Here is a 22,276-nt window from a genome sequence, read left to right as displayed (position 1 = left end):
TCCATTGCTGGGCTCTTAGTGTGAAGGGCCTGGAGTTGAGTGGGGGAGGGGTGATCCAAACATGAGGGATCATTAGGATTGTCATGATCATTATGACAAGACTTTCCTCCCTGGCGTTGGTGTATGGCGTTGTCGTGGAAACCCCAAGCTTATTAGGAAGACAGTCTTTTAAGGCCACTGGGATGTTGGCATCCCTTAACCAATGCCTGTTCTGTGATCACTGCCCAGTGTGGCCTTGGTGACATGGAGAAAGAACCAGAACTCCACAAGGCCCGTGATGTCTTTATTCCAATTCTTCCTCTGGCTTGCTCTCCATTGCCGCAAATAGCTCATAAAAAAAGATCACCCCCCTGGGATGTTAGAAATGTTCTACATTGCAGGCTGAGTGGTGGTCACATGGGAATGTACATATGTAAGAATCCACTGAGCCACACACTGAAGATTAAGGACACTTTACAGCAAGTAAGCTATAGCTTGATTTAAAAAAAAAATTTTTTTTTTTAATATTTTTTTCTTACCACCAGGAGAATTTTGTCCTTTCAAAAAGTGTGTGCCTTGCTCAGGTGACATCTGAAATACCATAATCAGAGGCACTGCCCCTCAAGAGGAGGCAGCAACCAGTGTCACATACCCTGGGGCGTCAGGTGAGTCAGTTGTTACTAACCCCTCACCTCTGTCCAGAGAAGTCGGGATTTTTCTCCCCATTTGACAGGTTGGAAACTGAGGCTCAGTGAAGCACAGTGGTTTTCCCAGAGTGAAAAGGGATCTGAGCCCAGCTCTCTGTGACCCCTTCCTAGCCACATTCTTTCCATCTTATTTGGACAACCCTCCTTGACCAAAAGAAATCCATCCAAAAAAGGGAGTTCAGAACAATAGTGTTCTAGAATCCATAGCATATGGAGAAAATCTTAAAACCAAAAAAAGGAGTGTTCTCATTTTTTTAAAAAAAATTACAAAATAGTGGTGAGAGTAATGAACATATTATTGCTTGCTCTGCTCAGTATCTTTAAAAAATGTTACTTGACTACATTGAAAAAACCCACAACCCATATTTCTAGTCTTAAAAATAAAATCTGACTACTCCAGGCCCATGTTCCCCTGGCATGCACTCTCCAGTTTGTCCTAGTCCTCACCCAGTCACCCTCACTCAGTTGGGTGATGACCATCCTATTTGGTGGGATGGCATTCATTCACTGTCCTACTGGGAATCATGCTCCAGTTTTCCTCTCAAGAACCACTCCTTTCTCCCTCCTTGTTCAGCTGCTTTGAATTGGGTTGAATCCAACTCTGTCTTTGGTGGTGATCATGTGGTTCAGTTCTGACCAATCAAGGCATCATGTCCATAATGATTGCCTTTAGCTCAGAATGGGACATTTGACCCATTCACAGCCTATGGGTGCAATGAAACTTTGGTTGTGATTTTCTGTGAAAACAGCATGCTAGATTTGAACGTTGACTGGATAGCTTGCCACCCATCTTAGAAGCTGCTGGAGCTGCTGTCACCCATCTTAGAAGCATGTTCAGTCTCAGAACTGAGTCCAAGACAGAGGAGAAAAGAGCCTAGTGATAGATAGAGAGGTGCTAGTGTCCTTATTGAACACTTGGATCAAGCTCTACCTGAAGCTAAATATCTTGGCTCTTTCTTTTGTGTGAGTCAACAAATTACCCTTTTTTTCTTTGCTTTTATAATCTATTTGAGATGGTTAGGCACCATTTGCTTGCAAGTAACAGAAAAGTCTGAGTGGCTTCCCTGGTTGCTTAGACAGTAAAGAATCTGCTTGCAATGCGGGAGACTCAGGTTCAGTCCCTGGGTTGGGAAGATCCCCTGAAGAAGGAAATGGCAATACACTCCAGTATTCTTGCCTGGAGAATTTCATGGACAAAGAAGCCTGTCCATGGGATCCCAAAGAGTTGGACACCACTGAGTGACTCACACTTTCACTTTTCAGGCATCATTTGTTTGCATGTAACAGAAAAGTCTCCCTTAGAGGACCTCCTAGGCCAGCAGACAGCAGGATCAGGACCCAGTGGGTCCTGATTTTAACTCAACATAAAGATGGAAACTTCCAGTATGGAATTATTAAGGAGTGGCAATATGTTGTGAAATCTAAGTCAATGTAAGTGTTCAAGCAGATCAAAATTTCTTAGTCTGTCAATTTGGGCAGAGGGTAGGTGGTTGGAGGAGATAATCCCAACCTTATGTTCTTTCCAACTTGCTAATCCTATGAATATCAAGAATGGACTATTCCTTGAGAAGGATTTCCTGTATACCTTAGGGAGATTCTTCTCCTACCACAGTTTTCCATTATCACCAAGTCCCAGTTGTCTCCTTCACAGCAATTACCAATGTTTTAAATTTTATTTACATTTAAACTTTTTAATTTTAGCTTTATACTAATATTTGCCTACTTGTTTATTTCTGTCTCCCCCACTGGGCTATAAATTCCATAAGAGCTGAGACCTTATCCATCTTGTTTTCTTGTACCTCTAGCACCTGGCAAAATGCCTTCAGTTACTACTTTGTTGAATAATTGAGGAAGTGAATGAGATCTCCCTGACTCTGCATTTTCTATGAATTTACTCAGAAAACCAGTGTCCAAGCAGAACCCATAAGTCGGTAGCCACTGAATCTTCTAGTCTTAATTAAAGACATCTCATCTATGTTGTTTAATGAAAGATACCATTTTAGTAAAGGACACTGTGCCCGCATTTCCTAAAGTAGTCTTCATCCCTAGGATACTCCCCCTTGTCTAGAGACATTTCCCCTCCTGCCTGGTCATGCAGCACAGGAGACAGCACCTCTCTTATCTCTCCCCACTGTGTTGCTGGATATTTGAGCTTTGTCACTATTCCTTAAGGCAATATAAGAAAGAAACTCTCATTTACTGAATGCCTACTATGTTCTAGGAGCTTTGCATATTTGATCACACCTGACCCTCACAGCCCCCTTACAAAATTGGCATTGTTCATCTTTATTCTATGGAGGAGGGGACAAAGGCTCAGAGAGGTCATATGAATTACCTAAGGTCAAACAGATTTCAAAATTAGGACTAGGGTAGTCTGAAGTTTGTGCTCTTTCTGTTATCCTACATTTAGTCCTTAAACTTGAATATATGTGTGTGTATGTATATATATATATATATATTTTTTTTTTTTTTTCCCCCTTTCCCCAGCACTCTTTTTTGAAAAGGGTCTTATCACTCTTGGGGACCAAGGTACCTGCCCCCCCCCAACACACATATACACACAGAGCCCAAGTTATCAGCATCTTTTTTTTATTTATTGTACCAGAGGAGTTGGAAATAACACAAGCCTGTTAAGAACTAAGGAAATTCCAAATAAATTGAAAAAATGGGATGTTGAAAAGCACACAAAATAATTCTAAAACAATCTATACATTTCAGAACATCATGAGAGGCCTGAGGGTTGTGCATGAAGAATTGTGCTCAGTAGCATCTTATACAAAATAACCAAACTCAAGTTCATTTCCTCCCCATCTAGATCAGCCTCCTGGATCCACAAACCAAACCCTAATGCCTAGGTACAGTGAAGAGAGAGAGAGGTTTGAGAGACAGAGAGAGACAGAGAAAGGCAGAGAGACAGGGAGAGAGAGAGGAGAGGAGAGGACTTAGGTTAAAGTCGCTTCCTCTGCTTCCGGGTTATTTGAATCAAGGAACTCATTTGGCCTCAAGCACTTAATCATTTCATTCCTCTTTCTAGTTTTATTTTGAGACATTAAGAGGAAAGAATTGCCATGGGAGCTAAAGAGGGCGTTTTCCTATTTCTAGCTGTTGCTTCTGGATTCCCTTACCCAAGGCCCAATGCATATGTTTGGCCAGATGGCTTGGACTCTTGGCGGCATTCAGCTGCTCAAGAACATGGTTGTACTTAACCTCATCAACTTGACTCAGCGTCAGTTCATCCTGGGGTTGGAGTGTGATACCGATCAGTTTAATTAGCTTAATGAGGGCTGAGGGAACCGGTCCACACTTTGAGTCTGTTGCACAGAAAAAATGGGTTTGCCTCACTCCTGCTTGATTGTTTCAACATTCAGAAGGCGAGCGGCTCTCATTAACCATTTTGGAAAGGGATTATTCACTCCTTTCCTCTCCTGTGAGAAGTTGGATGCTGTCCAGGGTATCAACACAGACTGGAGTCCAGGAACTGGGTTCTTCAAAAGGTGTGTTTCTAAACAACGCGAACTCAGAGTACACTGACTGAGCATTTAACCCACTGGGAGACCGAACTCTATAGCATAGGAATTCCTGCTCCAATAAAAAGCAGTGTTTGAGCTTTTTGCCTAAAGCATGGTCTCCATAGTAGGGAGAGCTTTTGAGGTTTGAGAATAAACTGTTAGGATTTTTATATATCTAGTTTGTTTTAAATTTCTAACTTTTGTATGTTTTATGCTATATATATATATATATAGATATTGATATATATATAGAGAGATATCTATCTATATATATCTGCATGGAACAGGAATGTTCATTTTTCTTCTGAGGGGCATTGATCAGAATACTTGATCATAGAGCCAGAGAGATCAAGAGGTCAGTTTGGATTCCTGGGACTGGGGAGTCATATAAAGGGAATTGATAGCAAAGCTGCTGGTGGTGGTAGTTTTAGAGATGTAGGGTTGAAGCCAAGCACTAAGCCTATTGGAGAGGGAAACCTCCATCCTCCCTTCTCACTGACCCAGACAAACACTGCATCTGGGCAGAAGAGAGGCAGACTAGGTTTGGAAGTCTTGTAGACAATGCTGAACTGAGCATGGGGATGGGGACCATAGGGGCGGATGAATGAATTCACTCCAATCTCCAGGGCATTATGGGAAGCTCCTGACTCAACTCCATGATGGGGAGGTGTTTACACATCAAAAAGCTCTTCGTAGTAGGCACTGGGGTCTTCCTGAGACCGAGTGACCACCTTGAACTGACGCCGGAGGAAGCCACCATAGCGCTTCTGGTTGTCCCACTTGAGCTTGGGACGGATGCGCCGTAAGAATCCCCCATAGCGCTTGTACAGGTCCTCATGGCCCACCACATCCCCCTCCCCTTCCCCAGCCCCCTTCCCAGTCACCTCTGAGCTCCTCTTGGGGTATTTGCGCAAAAAGCCCCCGTAGCGTTTGACCTGCTCCTTGGGTTCCTCCTCATGGGAATCCTGCGCTCCAGCCTCCAGCACACCATCATTCAGCTGAGCGTCCCCCACCAACTCAGACTCTGCATCCTCCCCCAAGCTGCCAGAGAGACCCCTGAGTTTCTCCGCCAGGCTGCTGCTCAGAGCGTCCTCCTTTGCTGGGGTGCTGAGAAGGAATCTGTTTTTCTCTAGTTCCTTTAAGTAGGGCCTGATGTGCTTGGCCGGCTCACTGCCAGACTCTTCCAAAACTGCCTTGCTCTCCAAGTCTTCCTTGCCATTGAGCTCAACGGTGAAGGGAGTGAGGAAAGACAAAAGGTCCTGGCACCTCTCCCACTCCTGAGCAGGCCGCAGAGTGGCCTGGCATTCCAGGGAACAAACCTGCAAGAGACCCCAGAAGACCACAGTGGTAATGCCATCTCCAACAAACTGTCAAGCCACAAGCTCCTGCTCCAGAGAGTCCCCTGTCCAGTGTTTGAGAAAATTAAAAAACCATTACTAAGTCCCAGGCCACCCACTTTCATGCTCCCAATGGTGCCTAAAGGTAAGTGACTTTATGCCCATGTGGAGGATGAGGAGAGATGAAACAGCTTTTCCAAGGGCCCATGGCTACAGATGACACTGTCTAAATTGGAAGGAAGATCTTCCCATAGTGCTCTGCTGGGCTCACCCATAATCTTCTGCTTCTGACTCCAGAGGGACTAGTTGGTTCCCCCAACCTTTCCTGGGTATAAAGGATGATGCAAACATTTTATACAAAGGAACAGAAGCAATGCAGAATGGTGGAAAGAACACATATAAGGAGTTGTTTAAGGGTTCATTAAACCTGGGATGACAGTATCTACTTCATAAGAGTAGGGAGGAGTCAAACATGATGACGATGGTGTTGATAATGACAGTGACCACAATGACAATACTAGACAGTACTGGAACTTGAACCCATGTTCTAATGCCATGAGTCATCATACTTAAGCACTGGGCACTTCTGAGATCAAACCAATACATGGTGTGCTGTGTGCATGTCAGTGAAGAGTGGCTAGAGTTAATACTTTTCATCGTCAGCTCATGGAATCACTCCCATTTTGCATGCAAGGACACTGAGGCTCAGAGAGGGGGTTCCAGGGTCATGGAACTAGAAATTGGCAAAACCAAAGCCCATGAACCTCTGTTACAGCTGTCTGTTGTCGTGGGAGAGGCACAGGGAGGAGCTTGATTCAAAGTAAAGCCAGCAAGGCCAGCCAAACAGTGGTGTAAAGAGCTCCTTCCACAAGATTGACTAGATTTGGGAGTGCCCATCAGCCTGGTTGTGAGAAGCCCTGAAAAGTTCATCTTGGGCTGCCAGCACCCAAAGTCAACACCACCTCATAAACGACACTCTTTGTTATCAGGCAACAGGCTCCCTGGAAACCTGAGCTTTCGTCCCAGAGCTGAGTGAGCCTATGGTGGTAAGGTCTGGGGAGGGAACAGGAGTCTGGAAAACAGCTGTCCCCAGCTGCCCAGACTGACCACGGAGCAGAATGTGCTCTGCACAGGTGGGATGAGTCTACAGAACAGGCTCACAGCTGCCCAGGCCTGCTACCTTCCCTCTCTGGACTCCACACACAGACTGTCCCTTCCATGCACTCTGGCATTGAGGAGCCTTGCCTGAAACTCACCAGGGGGTTGATGGGTTGGGGCCCATCCTGGGTCTTCACAGCACATGAGGAGCACTGGGCCAGGCAGTCCGCTGTGACAGAGGGGAGTGTGAGCAGGCAAGCAGCCAGTACCAGCCCTTGCCACGCCATTCTGTCTTGGCTCTTCCTGCTGGAGAGGGAGAAAGAGGAAATGAAATCTGTGCTCACCTACTCTGTGGGGTGTATCCTTAGCCTGCAAAGGCAACTCTTGCTGGCAGCACTGCACTGCAAGGCAACCATTCTTGTTCTCATTCTACAGCCAAGAAAACAGGCCTATAGAGGAGCAGTGGGTGCCCAAGGCCAGGGGTCAAGGAAGGGAATTAACATGCTGAGTGCCGGCAGTGTACTAGGAGCTTTCCTACATGCGCACACTCAATCTGCTCAGCAGTTCTTAATGTGGGTTGTACCATTAGACAGATAGGAAAGTGGAGGCTCAGAGAGGGGAAGTGATTGCTTACACAGCTAGGAAGTGGACAAGAATCAAAACCCACTCTGACCATTCACCAAGCAAGAAGACATGGTTATCTGTTTTTCTGCTTTCTCTGAAGCTTCTACCCCCTGCCCATCTCCCCTGTTCCCCAGGCTGGCCCCATCCCAGTCCTTTCTGCTGTGGACATTTCCCATGCCAGCACTCCTCCTTGCCCCAGCCATGGCTCCACCTTCACCGATGTCCATGCTGGTCCCCCCTGCCTCCACGCCTTTGCTGGTCCCTCCTGCCCACCTTGAAATGCCCTTCTTGGTATATCAATTCCGGGATCAGAACCATTGGATTGGGTCAGGCTGGGCCCTTCTCCTAAATGTCAGAGACACCCTCAATTCTAACCCTATAGCCAGCTCTTCAACTCTGCATTCTGGCCACATTTAGCTACTTGTAAATCCCCTAATGAATGGAGCAGTGCCTGTCCCTCCTCTGGCCCTTCGCACATGCTAGGGCCAGAGAATCCTCCTAGAAAATCCTCTTCCTAGAAAACCCTCCTGTCCTCTTCTGTTATCTGTCATTTTGTTCCTAGAGTAGATGTCATCTCCTCCAGGCAGCTTTCTCTGATCTCTTAGGTAGAAGGGATGTTCCTCCTTCGTATTTTTCCAGAGATTTGTGCCTCCTCCTTCAAACTATTCCACTACTCGGTAACTACCTATGTGAGTCTTTAAACTTCGGTTCCACGAAGGCAGGAGCTGTGACTTGTTTTCATCTCTGAAGCACTTTCTCTGTGTTCCCCAAACATGCCAGGTTTGCCCCGACCTCAGGGCCTTTGAACTCCCCGTTTCTCCGTCTGTGGTACTGTGGCCTCAGATTTTTACCTGGCTCACTCCTTGTAACTAAATGAATTCAGTGTCATATCACCTGGGAGATGTTTGCTGACCCCAGGGTTTAGCACGGCTTCCTGGTTTCTCTTGCATTCCTGTGCTTCTGTTTCCATCAGAACGTTCACCATCTCAGACTCTCCTACTGTTCGATGCTTGTCATTGTTTATTACATCTCTCCCCTAGAATATTAGCTCCCTGCAGGCACAGACCTTAACTGGCATGTTCCCCACTATAGCCCAGCACACACAACTCTGACCAGCAGATAGTAGGCCCTCAATAAATCCTAAGCAGATGAATTAATGCTTCCCAAAGAGTCTATTAAAAGCTGTTCCTTTCATAGTTAACTCTTTATAAACCAAATATCAAGAGGCAAAGCTGCCAAGTAGGAGCACAGAGCTGGAAACGGGCAGGGCTGCAAGACTCTCTCCAGCCCGGTCCCTGTAATTTGCTGCTTCCGTCGCTGCTCTCAGAGACAGCTGTCCTCCCTCCCCGCTCCATCCCCCAGATCCTCCTGCACACTGCCCTGTTCGCTCAGGTGATGAGAGTAAGTTATAAGACTCCACCTGTGGCTCCAGGGCTCCACGCCATAACCCAGAGCTGTTCTCAGAGCACACAGGAGGTTTCCCTCTAAAGCATGCCTGGCGAGGAGCCCAGCCACCATCGATGGAGCCCCTCCTGTGCTTCAGGTCCTGACTGAGCCCCTACATCTGTTGTCTTCATCCATCCAGGCCCAGTGAGAAGGACACTTCAGTTCTGTGAGCTCCCTATGCCCTCTGGTGAGTGGTAAAAGTGGGGTGCAGGCCCATTCTGTTTGACTCACCACATGTGTGCTTGTAATGACTACAGTTTCTAGAACCACTTTGATTTACTAACAGCTGAACCCTCCGTGAGGTCCAGAGGGCCCCATGCACAAGGCTTTTACTTGTATATTATTCCCAACCCACCTGTCAAGTGTAAGAGGTGGGCATTCTTATCCCCACTTTGTAGATGAGAAAGTTGGTGCTGAGAGAGGCTTGGAAAATCTCCTGAGGCCACATAGCGATCAAAGGTGAGAACTCAGGCTCATATGCCTCTCTTGAGGCTGGGCTAGTTCTGTTCTCCTAGGTACAGAAGCTCAGAGAAGAAACCTCACATAGGTGGGCCTGTGTCCATCCCACACCTCTCTCCTTCCTCGAGTTTTTCTCATGCTCTATCAGCTGCTGAGCGGATTTGGCTTCCAGGTCAGTGAACTGTGCTGTTTATGTGCAGATATAAAGCAGCAGCTCATGTTTTCCTCCTATCAGCAATGGCTGGGCTGGCCTGGTACAAGATTAGCAAGGTCTTGCTCATCCACTGAGGACGGGCAGCAGCACCACCCTCTCACTCCTGGCTGGAAGCTTCCTGCTCAGTGGCTACAATAGGAAGCCAGATTTGAGATCTCACCGTCCCAAGCAAGTACAATGACAGCATCCCTTCCTTTCATCCATTTCCTTTATATTTAGCAATGATCATTCTAGCCGATCTGGTGGTTGGTGAGCGCTCATGATGTTCTGAGTAACTTTCATGAATGAACTCATTTATACTCACGGCAACTGTGTGGGGTGGATACTATTGTCATGCCCACTTCACAGATGAGAAAACTGAGTTAAGACACCTGCAAAGACTCTAAAGCTAGTTAGCAGAAAAGCTGGAATTTGCACCCAGGCAGTCTGGCTCCAGAGCCCACCTTCCTAACCACCAGGTATGGCCTCAGCTCCTTCAAGGCACCCCAGCCTCCAGCTCCTTCCTCCTGCTTCCAGAACTGCCTCTAATCTTGCCCCCCAAGAGCCCTCCACAAGCAACCAGAGGACAATTCTGAATCCAGTCTGACTGCACCCTGCCCTACATTCGGCTTCTCCATCACCTTTGAGAGGACCTGCACCTTAGCCAGGCTGTCCAGAGATTTCCTGCCAAGGAGAGCCACCGTTGACCCGGCTTACCATGTACTGGGCCCTCTGCTGAGTCCTGTACATGTCTCAGTATAAGGGGTGCTCGTAACAACCCCCTAAGGCTGGGAATGATATTCTCCCCATTCTACAGTGAGGAAGTAGAGGCACAGAGAGAGCACATCATCTAAGCAAGCAACCCCAGCAAGGACACGCAGGTAGGCTGGGTGTGAGCTCCGTCTGACCTGGGCCTGACCATATCACCTGCTCTTCTACAAGAAATGCCCTCTGTGCCCTGTCCCCCAAACTTATGCACATGGAGCACCTTTATCACCACCTCCACACTCCCATCTCCCTCTGACCTGCCTGCCTCTCATTGTTCTTTAAAGCTCAATCTTAGTTACCTCCTTCAGGAAGTCTGTCTAGATTAGGCTTCTCCTTTGACTGCTCACAGCTCTCCGTGTATCACACAACTGCCTCCTTCTGAGTTCCCTGCCAGGGTGGACTCTGTAAGTGCCGAGTCCCTGAGGTGAGAGAGGCTGTGTGTGAGGATGACAAGGAACAGCATAAGGGAGGAGACAGGAGATGTGGGCAGAGGCCACATGGTGTCAGCCCTTGCAGGCCAAGGGGCAGCTTGCATTTCATTCTAATGTGATGGGAAAACTAAGGAAGTTAGATTGTTAAATGAATAAATGAACGGATGATGTCCCCTGCACCGAATGCAGAGCTAGAATAGGAACAAGAGCACACGTGTGTAGAATGAGTAACAGGCAACCCTGGATCTCTCAGAAACCCAGTTTGAATTTTTCTGACTCATACTTCTGTGCCCCCAGGGAAACGTCATGGGTCCGCAGGACGTCTAAAACCAATACCTGCTAAAGAAATTCAGCAGATGTTAATGAAACCATGGGGAGAGTTGGGGACAGGCGGGGGGAAAAAAAGAGACAGATAGGAAAGGGGAGAGAGGAAGAAGGGGAATCAGACCAAGGGAGTGAAGTAAGGGAAGGAGGGGGCAGGGAGGAAGTGAGAACCAGTCAAAGACAGAGAAGGTGGGGGGAGTGACTAAAAGTTGAGACACAGAGAAGCAGAGGAGAGAGAGACAAAGCTATCGAGGGGAAGACACAGGAAGAGCGGATGGGGGCAGAGGAGGAAACAGGGAGTATGAAGGATCCATTCCAACTTCACTTGGGCTGCAGGAGATGGAAAAGAAAAAGGCAAAAAGGGGTAATAACATAGGACCTAAAACATCGGAGAAACAAGCAAAAAAAAAAGGTGTTGAATGAATTAACTGCCATGTGTAGAGACCCTACTATGTACTGATGGGTTGAGAGCTCTGTGTTCATGGTCACATCAATCCAATAACAGAGCCTACTCAGTGCCAGGCTGTGCGTTACCACTTTACACGTGTTATTCTCACCCTCACAACACTCACGCTTGCATACCCACTGTGGGACAAGTGGGACAAGACAGGCTGGGAGAGAAGTTTCTTGCCCAAGTTTCCTTGCCTTGTAAGGGAGAGAGTTAGGCCTCCGATCTCTCTGGTGTCTAACAGCAACACATCAGCCCTGAGTGTTCCTAGACAATCCTGCTTCCTTCCTTGTGTAGGATAGACAAATTATTGAGCTACGTCAGTTGAGTCCCCCGGGGAGCCTTTTCGCCTTTGCTGTGAGGATTAGCTTGGAAGTCATACATCAGAGATAGCCTTGCCGGCTCATCCCTGACTTAGGAAGAGTCAGGAAAGAAGGAACTTTGCTGTTCAACTCTGTGTGCGAGGCGGAAGTGAGTCTGCTGAAGGAGCTCCAGGGGCAGTGAGTCAGCGCACAGACCCCGGGGAGGGGGCTGAGGTGCGGGCTGAGGTGCGGGGCTTGCGGAGTCTATGGTGAAGGAGCCTGCTAAGGGCCTCCCAAAGGAAAACCTCTGCACTTGCTAGTTTAGGAAGCATTTCCTCAGCCACCACCTCGAGGCACATTGTGACAGCCCAGCCAGGAAAGCAGGGGCTGGCAGGGGAGGAGGGTGACTCTCCCCTAAGGGAAAAGGACATTTTGGACTCGTCAGCCTCCATAATCGCATGAGCCACTCCTTCTAATAAATCTTTCTCTATATGTACACATCCCACCATTTCTGTTTCTCTGGAGAACCCTGATTCATACACCATCCCGTTTGTTTACAGAGTGTCTTGTGACAAAAGCACAGCTGAGCGTTGAAACAGCTACCAGACTGCCCAAAAGTGTTGCTGTCTGGTCCTTTACAGGAAAAGCTTGCTGAGCCCTGCTTTCATTATTTTATAGCCATTTTATAATTCTAATTATTCTAATAGTTTTGAAGCTGGTTTTCTTGGGGAAATCAGAGAGGAATCAGCCCCTTCTTCAAGCCCCTGTCTTCTCACCTGTCAGTGGGTTGCGTGTCATCTCCCCGTCGTGGCTCCATTCTGACCCCTGGACGATCCCAATAAAGGCCAGCACACCACAGATCTTTCTTCACCAAGGGCCCAGAGTTCCTTCAAAGGGAAGGGACTGCTTGCCCTCTTCTCCCCTCAATATTTCTACCTTAGAGTCAGAGGGCTCTGAGGAGCAGCGAGCATTTTCATTTAAAAAGCCAGCAAGGAATAATAATGGCTTGATTTAACATCGCAATTATCTCTCTGAGCACTTTATCGCATATGATTATTCCTATTTGATAGAAGAGGAAATGGGAAAAGGTAGAAATGAAGTCACTTGTTTAAGGTCACATCATGAGTCAGGAGGGAAATGGAGACAGAATTGGAGCCTCCCACACCCAGGCCACGATGCCAGCAAGCGCTGTGCTGCCACTTTAGGCCAGACCCCAGTCTCCCATGGACCCTCCAGGGTGGGTGTTAGTATTATAGTATTATATCATAGTATTACAGGCTCAGGTTCCTGGTGGAAGAGTGAGGAGCATGCGACAGAGCCCCCCTCGCCCCCACCCCAAGGCCCAAGCAGGTGTGTAGCTGAGACAGGATCCTGATTCCTCCTCATGCCCTTCTGAGGGCACAGCAAGGGGTCTGTATCTCAACAACAACTTCCTTTAGCAGGATCTGGTAGCCTGGGCACTATTAGCCCATCTACTTGGTGGGAAAACAGAGACTTGGAGAAGCAAAATGACTGGGCCAAGAGGCCAGGCCACAGGGAGCAGGCTTGCTTAGCGTCAACCTGAGATTCTGCTCCACAAACCACCTGAACTCTAGGCATGATCATGGTCCTGAAGACCAGACTGTTCCAGGAGTTTGACCCCACTCGAAAATAAATAAAGTTCACCTTTGTGGGTCTCCAGTGGGCTGGCTAACAGAATCCCCCCAAACTGGAAAATAGCATTTTTGTTAGGCCTTTAGAGTCATTAACAAAGAATGGATCATCAACCTAGAGGGTGGACAGGAGGACCACCCTGCAAACCATGGTCACGACTGGATCATTAAGTACAGTTTTGAAAGAACGCTTTTTGAGAGCAAGATCCCCATGGAATTCTGACCCTTTGTTATCAGATGCAATTAAGAGATGGGGAGAAAAGCAGTGGAGGGTGGACAGAGAGATGGAGGTGAAAAGACAGAGGGAAGAGAGGATGAGAAGTAAGGGGAGTGGCCAAGGGTTGCATATGGAGAGGAAGAGATGAAGAGCCTAGAAAAGCAGAGAGTAAGATGACAGACCATGAGGGAAAAGAAAATACAGAGGAGAAGCAGAGATGGGGAGAGGGTGAATGGGAATGAGAGGGAGAAGGTATAAAGAAGAGGAAGGCAGAGTAGAGGGGACAAGAGAGGGTGGAGAGAAAGCAGAGAGCAAGTGGACCTTAATCAGGAGGTTGATCTCCTATGTGAATCACAAACACCAATGCCCTTCTCCCTCAACCCTCTGTTCTGCCCTGTATTTCTAGTGGCCAGTAGACCAGAGGTCCAATCACACAATGAATGCTCTGTAAACTTTTGTCAGCTTAAATCAAACTGTCCGGTAATAGGCCAAGGGACCCGATGCTGATGAACACATTGCCCCTGGTGAGCAAGCCTGGGGCCTGCCGTAACCACTCCGGCCAGAGGGATGGCTGGAAAGATCCAGGGAGAGGCCTCCTGAGCCAAGAGATGTGCTTCATGGCCCCGGGCCATTGCCCTGCCCCCGGGAGCATCCATCTGGACCCAGGCTGGAGGGATTAATGACATCTAACTTCATAGTAGCCAGGGACACTTCTCCATCTCCAGGGTCTGATCCTGGGCTTACCTGAGTGTCTCCAACAATGTTTACCGCCTGTCACAGAGGCCAACTCTGTTGCAGTGAAATCGTTTTACCCCTTTGTCAGATCCAGTGAGATTAGCCAACATTTATGGGCTGGGATGAGGGAAAACGGTGAAAGATGTCAGCTGGCTGACTGCACTTTCTCGGACATGCGATGGAATCAAATCACCAACTATTGATCCCGCTTAGAAGATGGAAGACATCTAATAAATATAATAATTGTGCAAGAATGACCCAAGAGGTGCGCAGTGGGGGAGGGGGGAGAGGATCAATCAAGAAGACACTTCAAACCTGAGGCAGGAGCTGAAGACATAAAGTCTTCTGTTTGTGTGGAGAGAAGGGAGAGGGCAGGGAGAGGAGTGCTGGCCCCTCAAGCAGGAGTATTAGACACTACATCATATTTCCTGGATGTAGCACACAGAGTGATGGAGTGGGATGATAGGTTGTGGGGAGGGGATGGCTCCAATTCTGACACTTTGAACAGTGAAAACTTGAGGAGTCACACTAGCATTTACTGAGTATCTACTAAATGCCAAGCATCTTCCTGTATCCCATGAGAATCTCACAATAACCTCAGGAGGTAAAATTACTGTCCTTATTGCTCAGCTAGGGAGCGCTACTGTGCTCAGTCACACAGCAAATGAGTTGATGGACCTGGGGCTTGAACCCAACACTGCCTTGGGTGTTGTGAGATGCTCATTTAGATGTCAAATGAAAAATTCTTGGCTCCTCAAGACCCTGATTCATCTCCATATGCTGAAGGGAACCAGCCTCAGAGCTGGTCCCTTTGCCCGCTCTACTAAAAAACGTGCTAGATTCTGCTAAGAAGTCTCTGTGGTATCCCCTCCCAGCTGTAGTGGAAACATGGGATTCTCCTGCCACCCATCACACCTCTAGCTCCTCTAGGGCAAAGCAGTGGGCTTGAGATCCCTTCAGCAACCTCCCCCAGGCAGCATAGCTCACCCGGCTAGGGCTGCTGCAACAGCTCCCCCACGCAGATCTCAAAGCCTGGAGATAAATGACCTGCAAAAATAGAACAAAAGACAAGGTGGGGTGGGACTGGGGGGGAGAAGGTGAGGGAAAAGAGATGGAAGGTGCAGCGATGGCACAGGGGTGCAGGGGGAGAAAATGAAGAGAAGAGGATTGACATTCTGTAACGTCTGGCAACGGATCTTCACTGGAAAGCCTATCAAATTAGAAAGACAAGACTTGTATATTTTCCTAACCCTTGGGAAAAAAATGGTAATGAAGACTTTTGGTCTGTGGGAAGGGAACTGAAATCAGATCCAATAACCTGAAGAGGTTGTTTCTCTTGGGAAGCTTTGGCTTAATTAAGGAATGTCTGTAAAGCTTGGAGAGATTCTACATAAAAGATATCCAGGAAAAAGTCTGAGGTCACAGAATTTACTATTCAATCTGGGAGTCATCAGCAGGTTTTTTTCCCCCCTGCCCCAAAGCTCACCAGCCTTTTTTGCAAGTCAAACTTTGAGATTCAATAATACTTTCTTTGAATGCAGATATCTTTTTACCAGAGCAAATGTCTTTCCCATCCGAGTTTCCTCCCCACCTAGCCTTGACTCCTCTGCCTATAATTTACAAGAAAGCAACAAGTCCTCTCAAAGTAAGACAGACAAGAAACATCCCGCTAAGCCTGTGTCTCCTGGCATGCTGTCATTCTCTCTGCCTGTTCCCTCCCAACAAAACAACCCCAAACTTCACTTCTGTGTAAAATCACATCATAGGAAGCCACTCAAGCCAGCACCCTGTCAGCAATTAAACGCAATCCAAAAAGAGTGAAAAGGCTGAACTTGGTTGTACATTGATGTACATGATACATGGTAAATGCCAGAGCTCTGACATCTCATTAATGTCCCCAAGCTCTTGTTCTGTAAGTCCAGCGAGAATCACTGACCTTTAAAATTACCCTGATGAGCTAAACCTTTCATTTCTTTCACCCAGGGCATCCTGGTCTCACATGGACACCGCTGTGGGGAGGCAGCCTGCCAGAAGAAGAAGAACCCTGCAGACAAAACCGAGGGGTGGTCCTCTCGGGAGGGAGCAACCCACCTGTTCAAGACAAGGCTGTACAGAGAAGGAAATTCTGAAGAGCAGTCTGTCTCGAACTGATCTGGCTTTTGTAAACTAACCGCATAACTCTTACTACCTCTGCCGGACAGTCAGACCCAAACCTGAAATTCCCCAGCCCAAGCTCCCACCTTCTCCAGGTTCAGAGAATCAGGAAAAAATAAATAAAACCAAGAGAGAGGGTTGCAGCACCCTCTGGATATTACCTGTGTTCCTGTTTGTCCCTGGGCAGCTTCAGGCCCAGCGGGTCGGAGGGTGGTGGCAGCAGGTGACTGGTCCAAGACTCAGGGATTGTCCTGACTCCAGCTCAGAAGGAGGTGCCAAAGAGGCAGCTGTGAGCACAGCCAAAGCCCCTTAGAATGGCAGTTCTGGTGCCTCGGCCCCCCTTTTATGGACTAGAGCCTCCCCCTGTCGCTCAGCCCTTGCTCAGCACAGGCTGCTCAGAGCCAATGGGGAAATAGCTCAGAGCAGTCAGAGGCGCAGACCCCCGGGCCCTTCAACTCGAACTCCCTGGGCCCCACACAATAGGCTTCTCTTCGTGACAGGGGATGTGGGGGAGGAAGGCAGCCGCATTGGGAGGGGGGTGGATCCTGTGTGTAGTGCTGTTTGTCACTTGAAATCCGGCCACTTCAGTCTTTGATGCATTTCCAGGAGAGTGTCACAGAAAAAAAGAGAGAGAGGTGGGGAAGGACAGAGCCAGGAAGAGTTAGAGAGACAGAGAGAGACTCAGAGAGAGAGAGAGAGACAGAGATATAGAGACAGACGGGGACTGAGAGAGAGAGAAACAGACAAACAGATATGGAGACAGAAAGAAACAAGAGACAGAGACAGAAAGAGACAAGAGACAGAGACAGAGGGATAAATAGACAGATGGACACACAGAGAGAGTCAGACAGAGATAGAGACACAGAGGGAGACCGAGAGAGAGAAACAGACAAACAGATATGGAGACAGAAAGAAACAAGAGACAGAGACAGAAAGAGACAAGAGACAGAGACAGAGAGATAAATAGACAGATGGACACACAGAGAGAGTCAGACAGAGATAGAGACACAGAGGGAGACCGAGAGAGAGAAACAGACAAACAGATATGAAGACAGAAAGAAACAAGAGACAGAGAGATTCAGACAGACATAGAGACAGAAGGAGACAGAGGGAGAGAGAGAGTCAAAGGAACAAAGCAAAACAAAGATTCAGAGAGAATCAGTAACAGAGAGAGACTGTGTCAGAAGACAGGGAGCGATACAGACAAAGCAGGGAAGCAAGAGTCAGAGAAACACAGAGACACAAGGAGACTGTCGACTGTCAGAGAGAGGACACCCAGAGAGACAGGCAGAAACAGAGAGACAGTCTGAGGAAGAGAGATACAGAAGCCAGGACAGAGGACAAACTCAGAAGCCACACGACAAACAGATGCAGAGATGGAGGCTAGGAGAGTCCTGTGAGAAGAAAGGGAAGAGGCAAAGGAAGCCAGCAGGGGCGCGAGTGGCCCTGCGCTGTGTGCTGTGGCGGCTCCGTGTATGGCTGGTGCATGTGTGTGCTGGAATGTCTTTTTGTGTACATTTGCCTGCAACTGACAGTCGACTCTGGTACATGCCTGAGCTGGTGCCAGGCACAACTAGCCCTGGCAGAAGCACAGCCCTTCCCCAGCAGCCAGGAGCCGTGGTTTATTTTTCTCTGGCAGCAACACAGAATGAATATCATGAAATCCTCCTCAAAATCTGGGCTACAATGTGCCTTTGCGTGCACTATGGGCGGGGAGCAAACCCACCTCGTGTGCACCCTCTTTGAAGACTGCACCTCTCGTGGCTCCAGATACCTTCCAGCATGTAGGGGGTCTCCAAGTTTGGAAGAGAACATGCTACTCCCCTCAGTCAGTAGCAGATAAGCAGTTTATGGTGGGCAGCAAAGTTGTTTCAGAGGTCAGGAGGGGGCTGCCCATTTCACAAGAACCTATGCTGTATTGGGCAGTTAGCCAGTGTTGCTTGGTTTAATCTCCATGACCTGGCCAGGTAGTGAATATTATTCTCATTTTGCGGGTGAGGAAAAGGAAGCTTGAGGGCTGAGAAAATTGCTCGAAGACACACAGCAAGTGAGTCACCAAGCAAGGATCCAAACCCAGGTTCATCTGACCCCTTCCTTGGACATGAAGCCTTGACTCTGCCTACCCTGGAGGGCAGGGGGCAGAAACTTCCTTCCCTGGGACTGTCCCTCCATCTGCACAGTGGAGCAGAGGCTGCATCTAATACTATTTAGGTTGTGGATTTGACTCCCAGCTCTCGCTCATGAGGGGAGAGACCCTAGACAAGTTTCCAGCCTCAGCTTCAGTTTGCTCATCTATAAAATGGAGATAGTAGCATCTAGATATTGGGAGGCTGAAACAAGAGATGTGCCACAGAGCGCATGATGAGTGTTCCGTGACCGTGGGTCCTGATGATCAATAACATCATTCCTGCTCTGACACCCCATGGTTCTCCAGGGTATCATCTTCTCTCAGCACCTGGTTCATTACAAGCTGGAAGATGCAAGGGGCTGTTCTCTGGGCACCGACTATGTTTCAGACACTTCTGCACAGTTCATTGTATCTTCACAACAAGCAAACAGGTGGTGTGGATACCACAGTGCATCCTTGAACCCTTTAGGCAGCTGAAGTTCAGGGAGGCCCCAGACACACAGGGAAGGGGGAAGAATTGAACCCAGTCCCTCAGCCCCCAAGCTCAGCTCCCTCACATCCCCCTCCAGCCTTGAGTGGAGGTTTCCCTCCTCCCTTCCAGAGAGGACTCTTTGGGATCTGATCTTGTCCTCATCCCTTTTCCCAAACAGCGTGTTGGAGCTGACAGGCAGATGCAAAGACCCAGGGTACCCTGGCTGAGTGAGTGAGTGGCTGCGCCTCATGCCGCTTCCCTGCCTGGCAACCCAGAGGGATTGGCTAGAGGCTGTTCACTGCCACCTGAGTATCTGGGACCCGCAGTAGCTTCTTTACCCCCAAGGCCAAGTCCTCACCCCAGTGGCTGTCTGTCCTCTTACTGCTCACCATCACCTCCTCCCCCTCGACTCTACCTCTAGAAGCTCTTGGTGATAACCTTGAATAGACAAAGGCCCTAAGACATGGGATACCCATTCCTGAAAGCTAGCAGGCACTGGAAGAATAGAGGCATAGGGCCTCTCTTGATTTTTGTTCATCATAAAGAGAAGTAAGAACAGCAGGCATGGAGATGTTGTGAATAGTCCTGCTTTAAGTCATTAATGTTGCATATCCTTCACCCCCAGAGTCTATTGTCAGCCTCGAGAGCAAACAGTTCATTCACTTGCTTTTCTTTTCCTTCCTTTATGCACATACAGGACAAGGCCAGGAACAGCCTTCTCCCCTATCCTAGAGGAGCTTGTCACAAAACTCCCCCGCTCTGGGCTCAGTGATGCTCCATCACATCACAGACCCCACGGCAGCAGCACGTGGGATGGGAAACCATAGAACTGGAACAAGCTTACTTGGGCTCGAATCCCAACGCCCCCGCTCACTCTGGTGGTGACTGGTGGATACCTGGTCTCCTTGAGCCCCCGAGTATTCTGGAGACCGGGGACAGCACCCACCTTGTGCAGGGTCAGGAGTACCCCAATCTCTGCTGTGTCTTCAGGGCACTCGTCTCTGATTCAGATCTTGACAGGAACCAAAATCAAAGGTGGAAGAGAAGGAGGCATTTGTAACCACCAGCCCTCAAACCATTCTGTTAGGGAGAAATAAGGAAGAACTTGGCAGGAGACAAAAAAGTGAAAATATAAAGGCAGCTTCTTAAGGCCACCCTACATGCCAGGCCCTGTTGTCAACTGTTCACAGTTATTAACACACTTGATTTTTCCCAACAGCCCTGCAATTAGAATGCGATCCCCACCCTGCTTTAGGGGGCAGCGGCTGTGTGAAGGTTCAAAGTCGTGCAGATAGACCATAGCAAGGCACCACCTGCATGGCCTCAAGCCAGGCCGTGGACTTCAGGCCTGGGCCCTGACCCAAGCTGAACTACTTCCCAGCCTTTCCCTACCCTGGTTCCGTCTCAATCACGAAGATCTGTGTCTTTCCTTCATCGATCTGTTGCCCTGGAAGGTGGGAGAAGCTAACCATGGGTCACTCGGGAGGATTCCCGGGAATTGAGTCCCCACCCTCTGCTCGGCTTCCAGGCTTCACTCTGTCGTGTGCCTGGCACGGCTCTCCAAGGACCCACACCAGCTGCTGGCTGTGGAAGCCATGTCTGTGTGTGGCCGCCATGGGACAGAAATGTCAGAGCCTGTGCCTGAGGCGGAGCAATGCTCAGTCTCTCTCTCTCTCTCTCTTACTCTCATATTGAAATGCAACAGTGCGTTTGGCCCTAGAAGTGCAATGCACAGCATGCATTTTTGCCCTCTCTGTGCTAGTGATCCAGATTGGGGGCCGGATATAGGAACAGGCCATTCTTAGAGGTATGACGAGTACAGGGCTGGAAGGAGACCAGGATCACTGTGGGAAGACAGAAGAGGGGCTCCTAACCCAGCCTGTGGGGGGGTGGGGGAGGAGCAGAGAGTCTGGGGGGTGAGAGCCAGGTGAGCTGATGCGGGAGTAGGAATTGTCCAGCAAAGGGAGGGAAGGGCATTGTGGGCAGAGGCCTGGAAGCAAGGAGAGTTGAGGAGAAGCCATCCTTGACTGCCCTCTTTCTCTGGCCCCACATTCAAGTCATTGGATGTCTTCACTGTTTGTGCCTCCATTGCCCTGGTCTGGCCCCCATCACTTCTGTCATAGATGACAGCCCCAGCCCCACTGGCCCCTCCTTCCAGCTTTATCCCCACCTATTACTTGGGTCTTCAGCAACCTGAGAGATACTTTCACAAATGTAACTCAGATTATACTATACTCCTGTTTAAAACAGTCCAGTGGTTTTCATTTCCCTTGGAATATGATCCACACTCCTCACCTGCAGGGCTTTCTCTCTGCCGACCTCCCGCTTCCTGCCCGCTCACTGCTCAGCAGCCACCCCGGCTCCCGGCAGCTCCTCAGACACACCGAACATGTTCCTGCTGCAGAGACTTCACTTGTGCTGTGCCTTCCATCTGGAACACTTCTTGCCTTCCTGTTCACTCCATCACTTCATCTCGGTTTTGGCTTAAACTTCACTTCCTCAACAGGCCCCTTGCCCACCCTTTGCCCCATCAATCCCGATCCTTTGCCCAGCTTTATTTATCTTCATAGTGTTTGTCCCTGGCTGATAAGAGATGTCAGTTTGTCTGATTATTACCTGTACATTCTGGTAGAGTGTAGACTACGAAGGCAGACATATTGTGGTGGCGGGGGGTATAAAACAGTACAGCTGCTGTGGAAAAAGTGTTGGTGGTTCCTCAAAATATTAAATATAGAATCACCATATGGCCTCACAATTCTGCACCTAGGTGTATACCAAAAAGAACTGAAAACAGGGGCTCAAACAAATACTGGTACACCAATGTTCACAGCAGCATTATTCACAAGAGCCAAACCAGCCTCAATCAACAGATGAATGGAGTAGTCTCTAAACGTCGTAGACTATTATTCAGCCATAAAAAGGACTGAAGTTCTGATACTTGCTGCAACATGGATGAACATTGAAACATTATGATAAGTAAAATAAGCCTGTAACAAAAAAGACAAATACTGTATAATTCTATGTCTACATTTAGAGGTATTTAGAATAGGCAAACTCATAATGACAGAAAATAGAATAGAAGTTACTAAGGGCTTGGAGGAGGTGTAAATAGTGCTTAAACATCACAGAGCTTTTGTTTGGGGTGAAAAATTTCTGGAAATGGATAGCGATGATGTCTACACAGGATTATGAATGTACTTATAAGTTGTACACTTAAAAACACTTAAAATAGAGGGAGCAGGAAAGGGCTGGGGAAGCAGGTGCCTGCATTCCTGAGGAGGAAAGCTCTGCAG

The 22,276-nt window shown here is 48.4% G+C and overlaps 1 protein-coding gene across 1 annotated transcript; it reads right to left on the bottom strand.

Moving 5' to 3' along the window:
- Positions 1 to 4,866: 4,866 nt before the first annotated feature.
- Positions 4,867 to 6,917, bottom strand: PDYN (prodynorphin). The gene is made up of 2 exons (XM_081553415.1): positions 6,789 to 6,917; positions 4,867 to 5,514 (listed from the first exon to the last, which is right to left on the bottom strand). Exons 1-2 carry the CDS (start codon positions 6,915 to 6,917, stop codon positions 4,867 to 4,869), a joined length of 777 nt encoding a protein of 258 aa, XP_081409541.1.
- Between the last annotated feature and the right edge of the window lie 15,359 nt (positions 6,918 to 22,276).

The sequence above is a fragment of the Giraffa tippelskirchi genome, chromosome 13 (assembly GCF_054371585.1).
Source record: "Giraffa tippelskirchi isolate mGirTip1 chromosome 13, T2T-mGirTip1v1.2.pri, whole genome shotgun sequence".
In the NCBI taxonomy this organism is placed as follows: domain Eukaryota; kingdom Metazoa; phylum Chordata; class Mammalia; order Artiodactyla; family Giraffidae; genus Giraffa; species Giraffa tippelskirchi.
The sequence above is the reverse complement of the archived record's forward strand: the minus strand, read 5'-3'. Positions and strand labels throughout refer to the sequence as shown.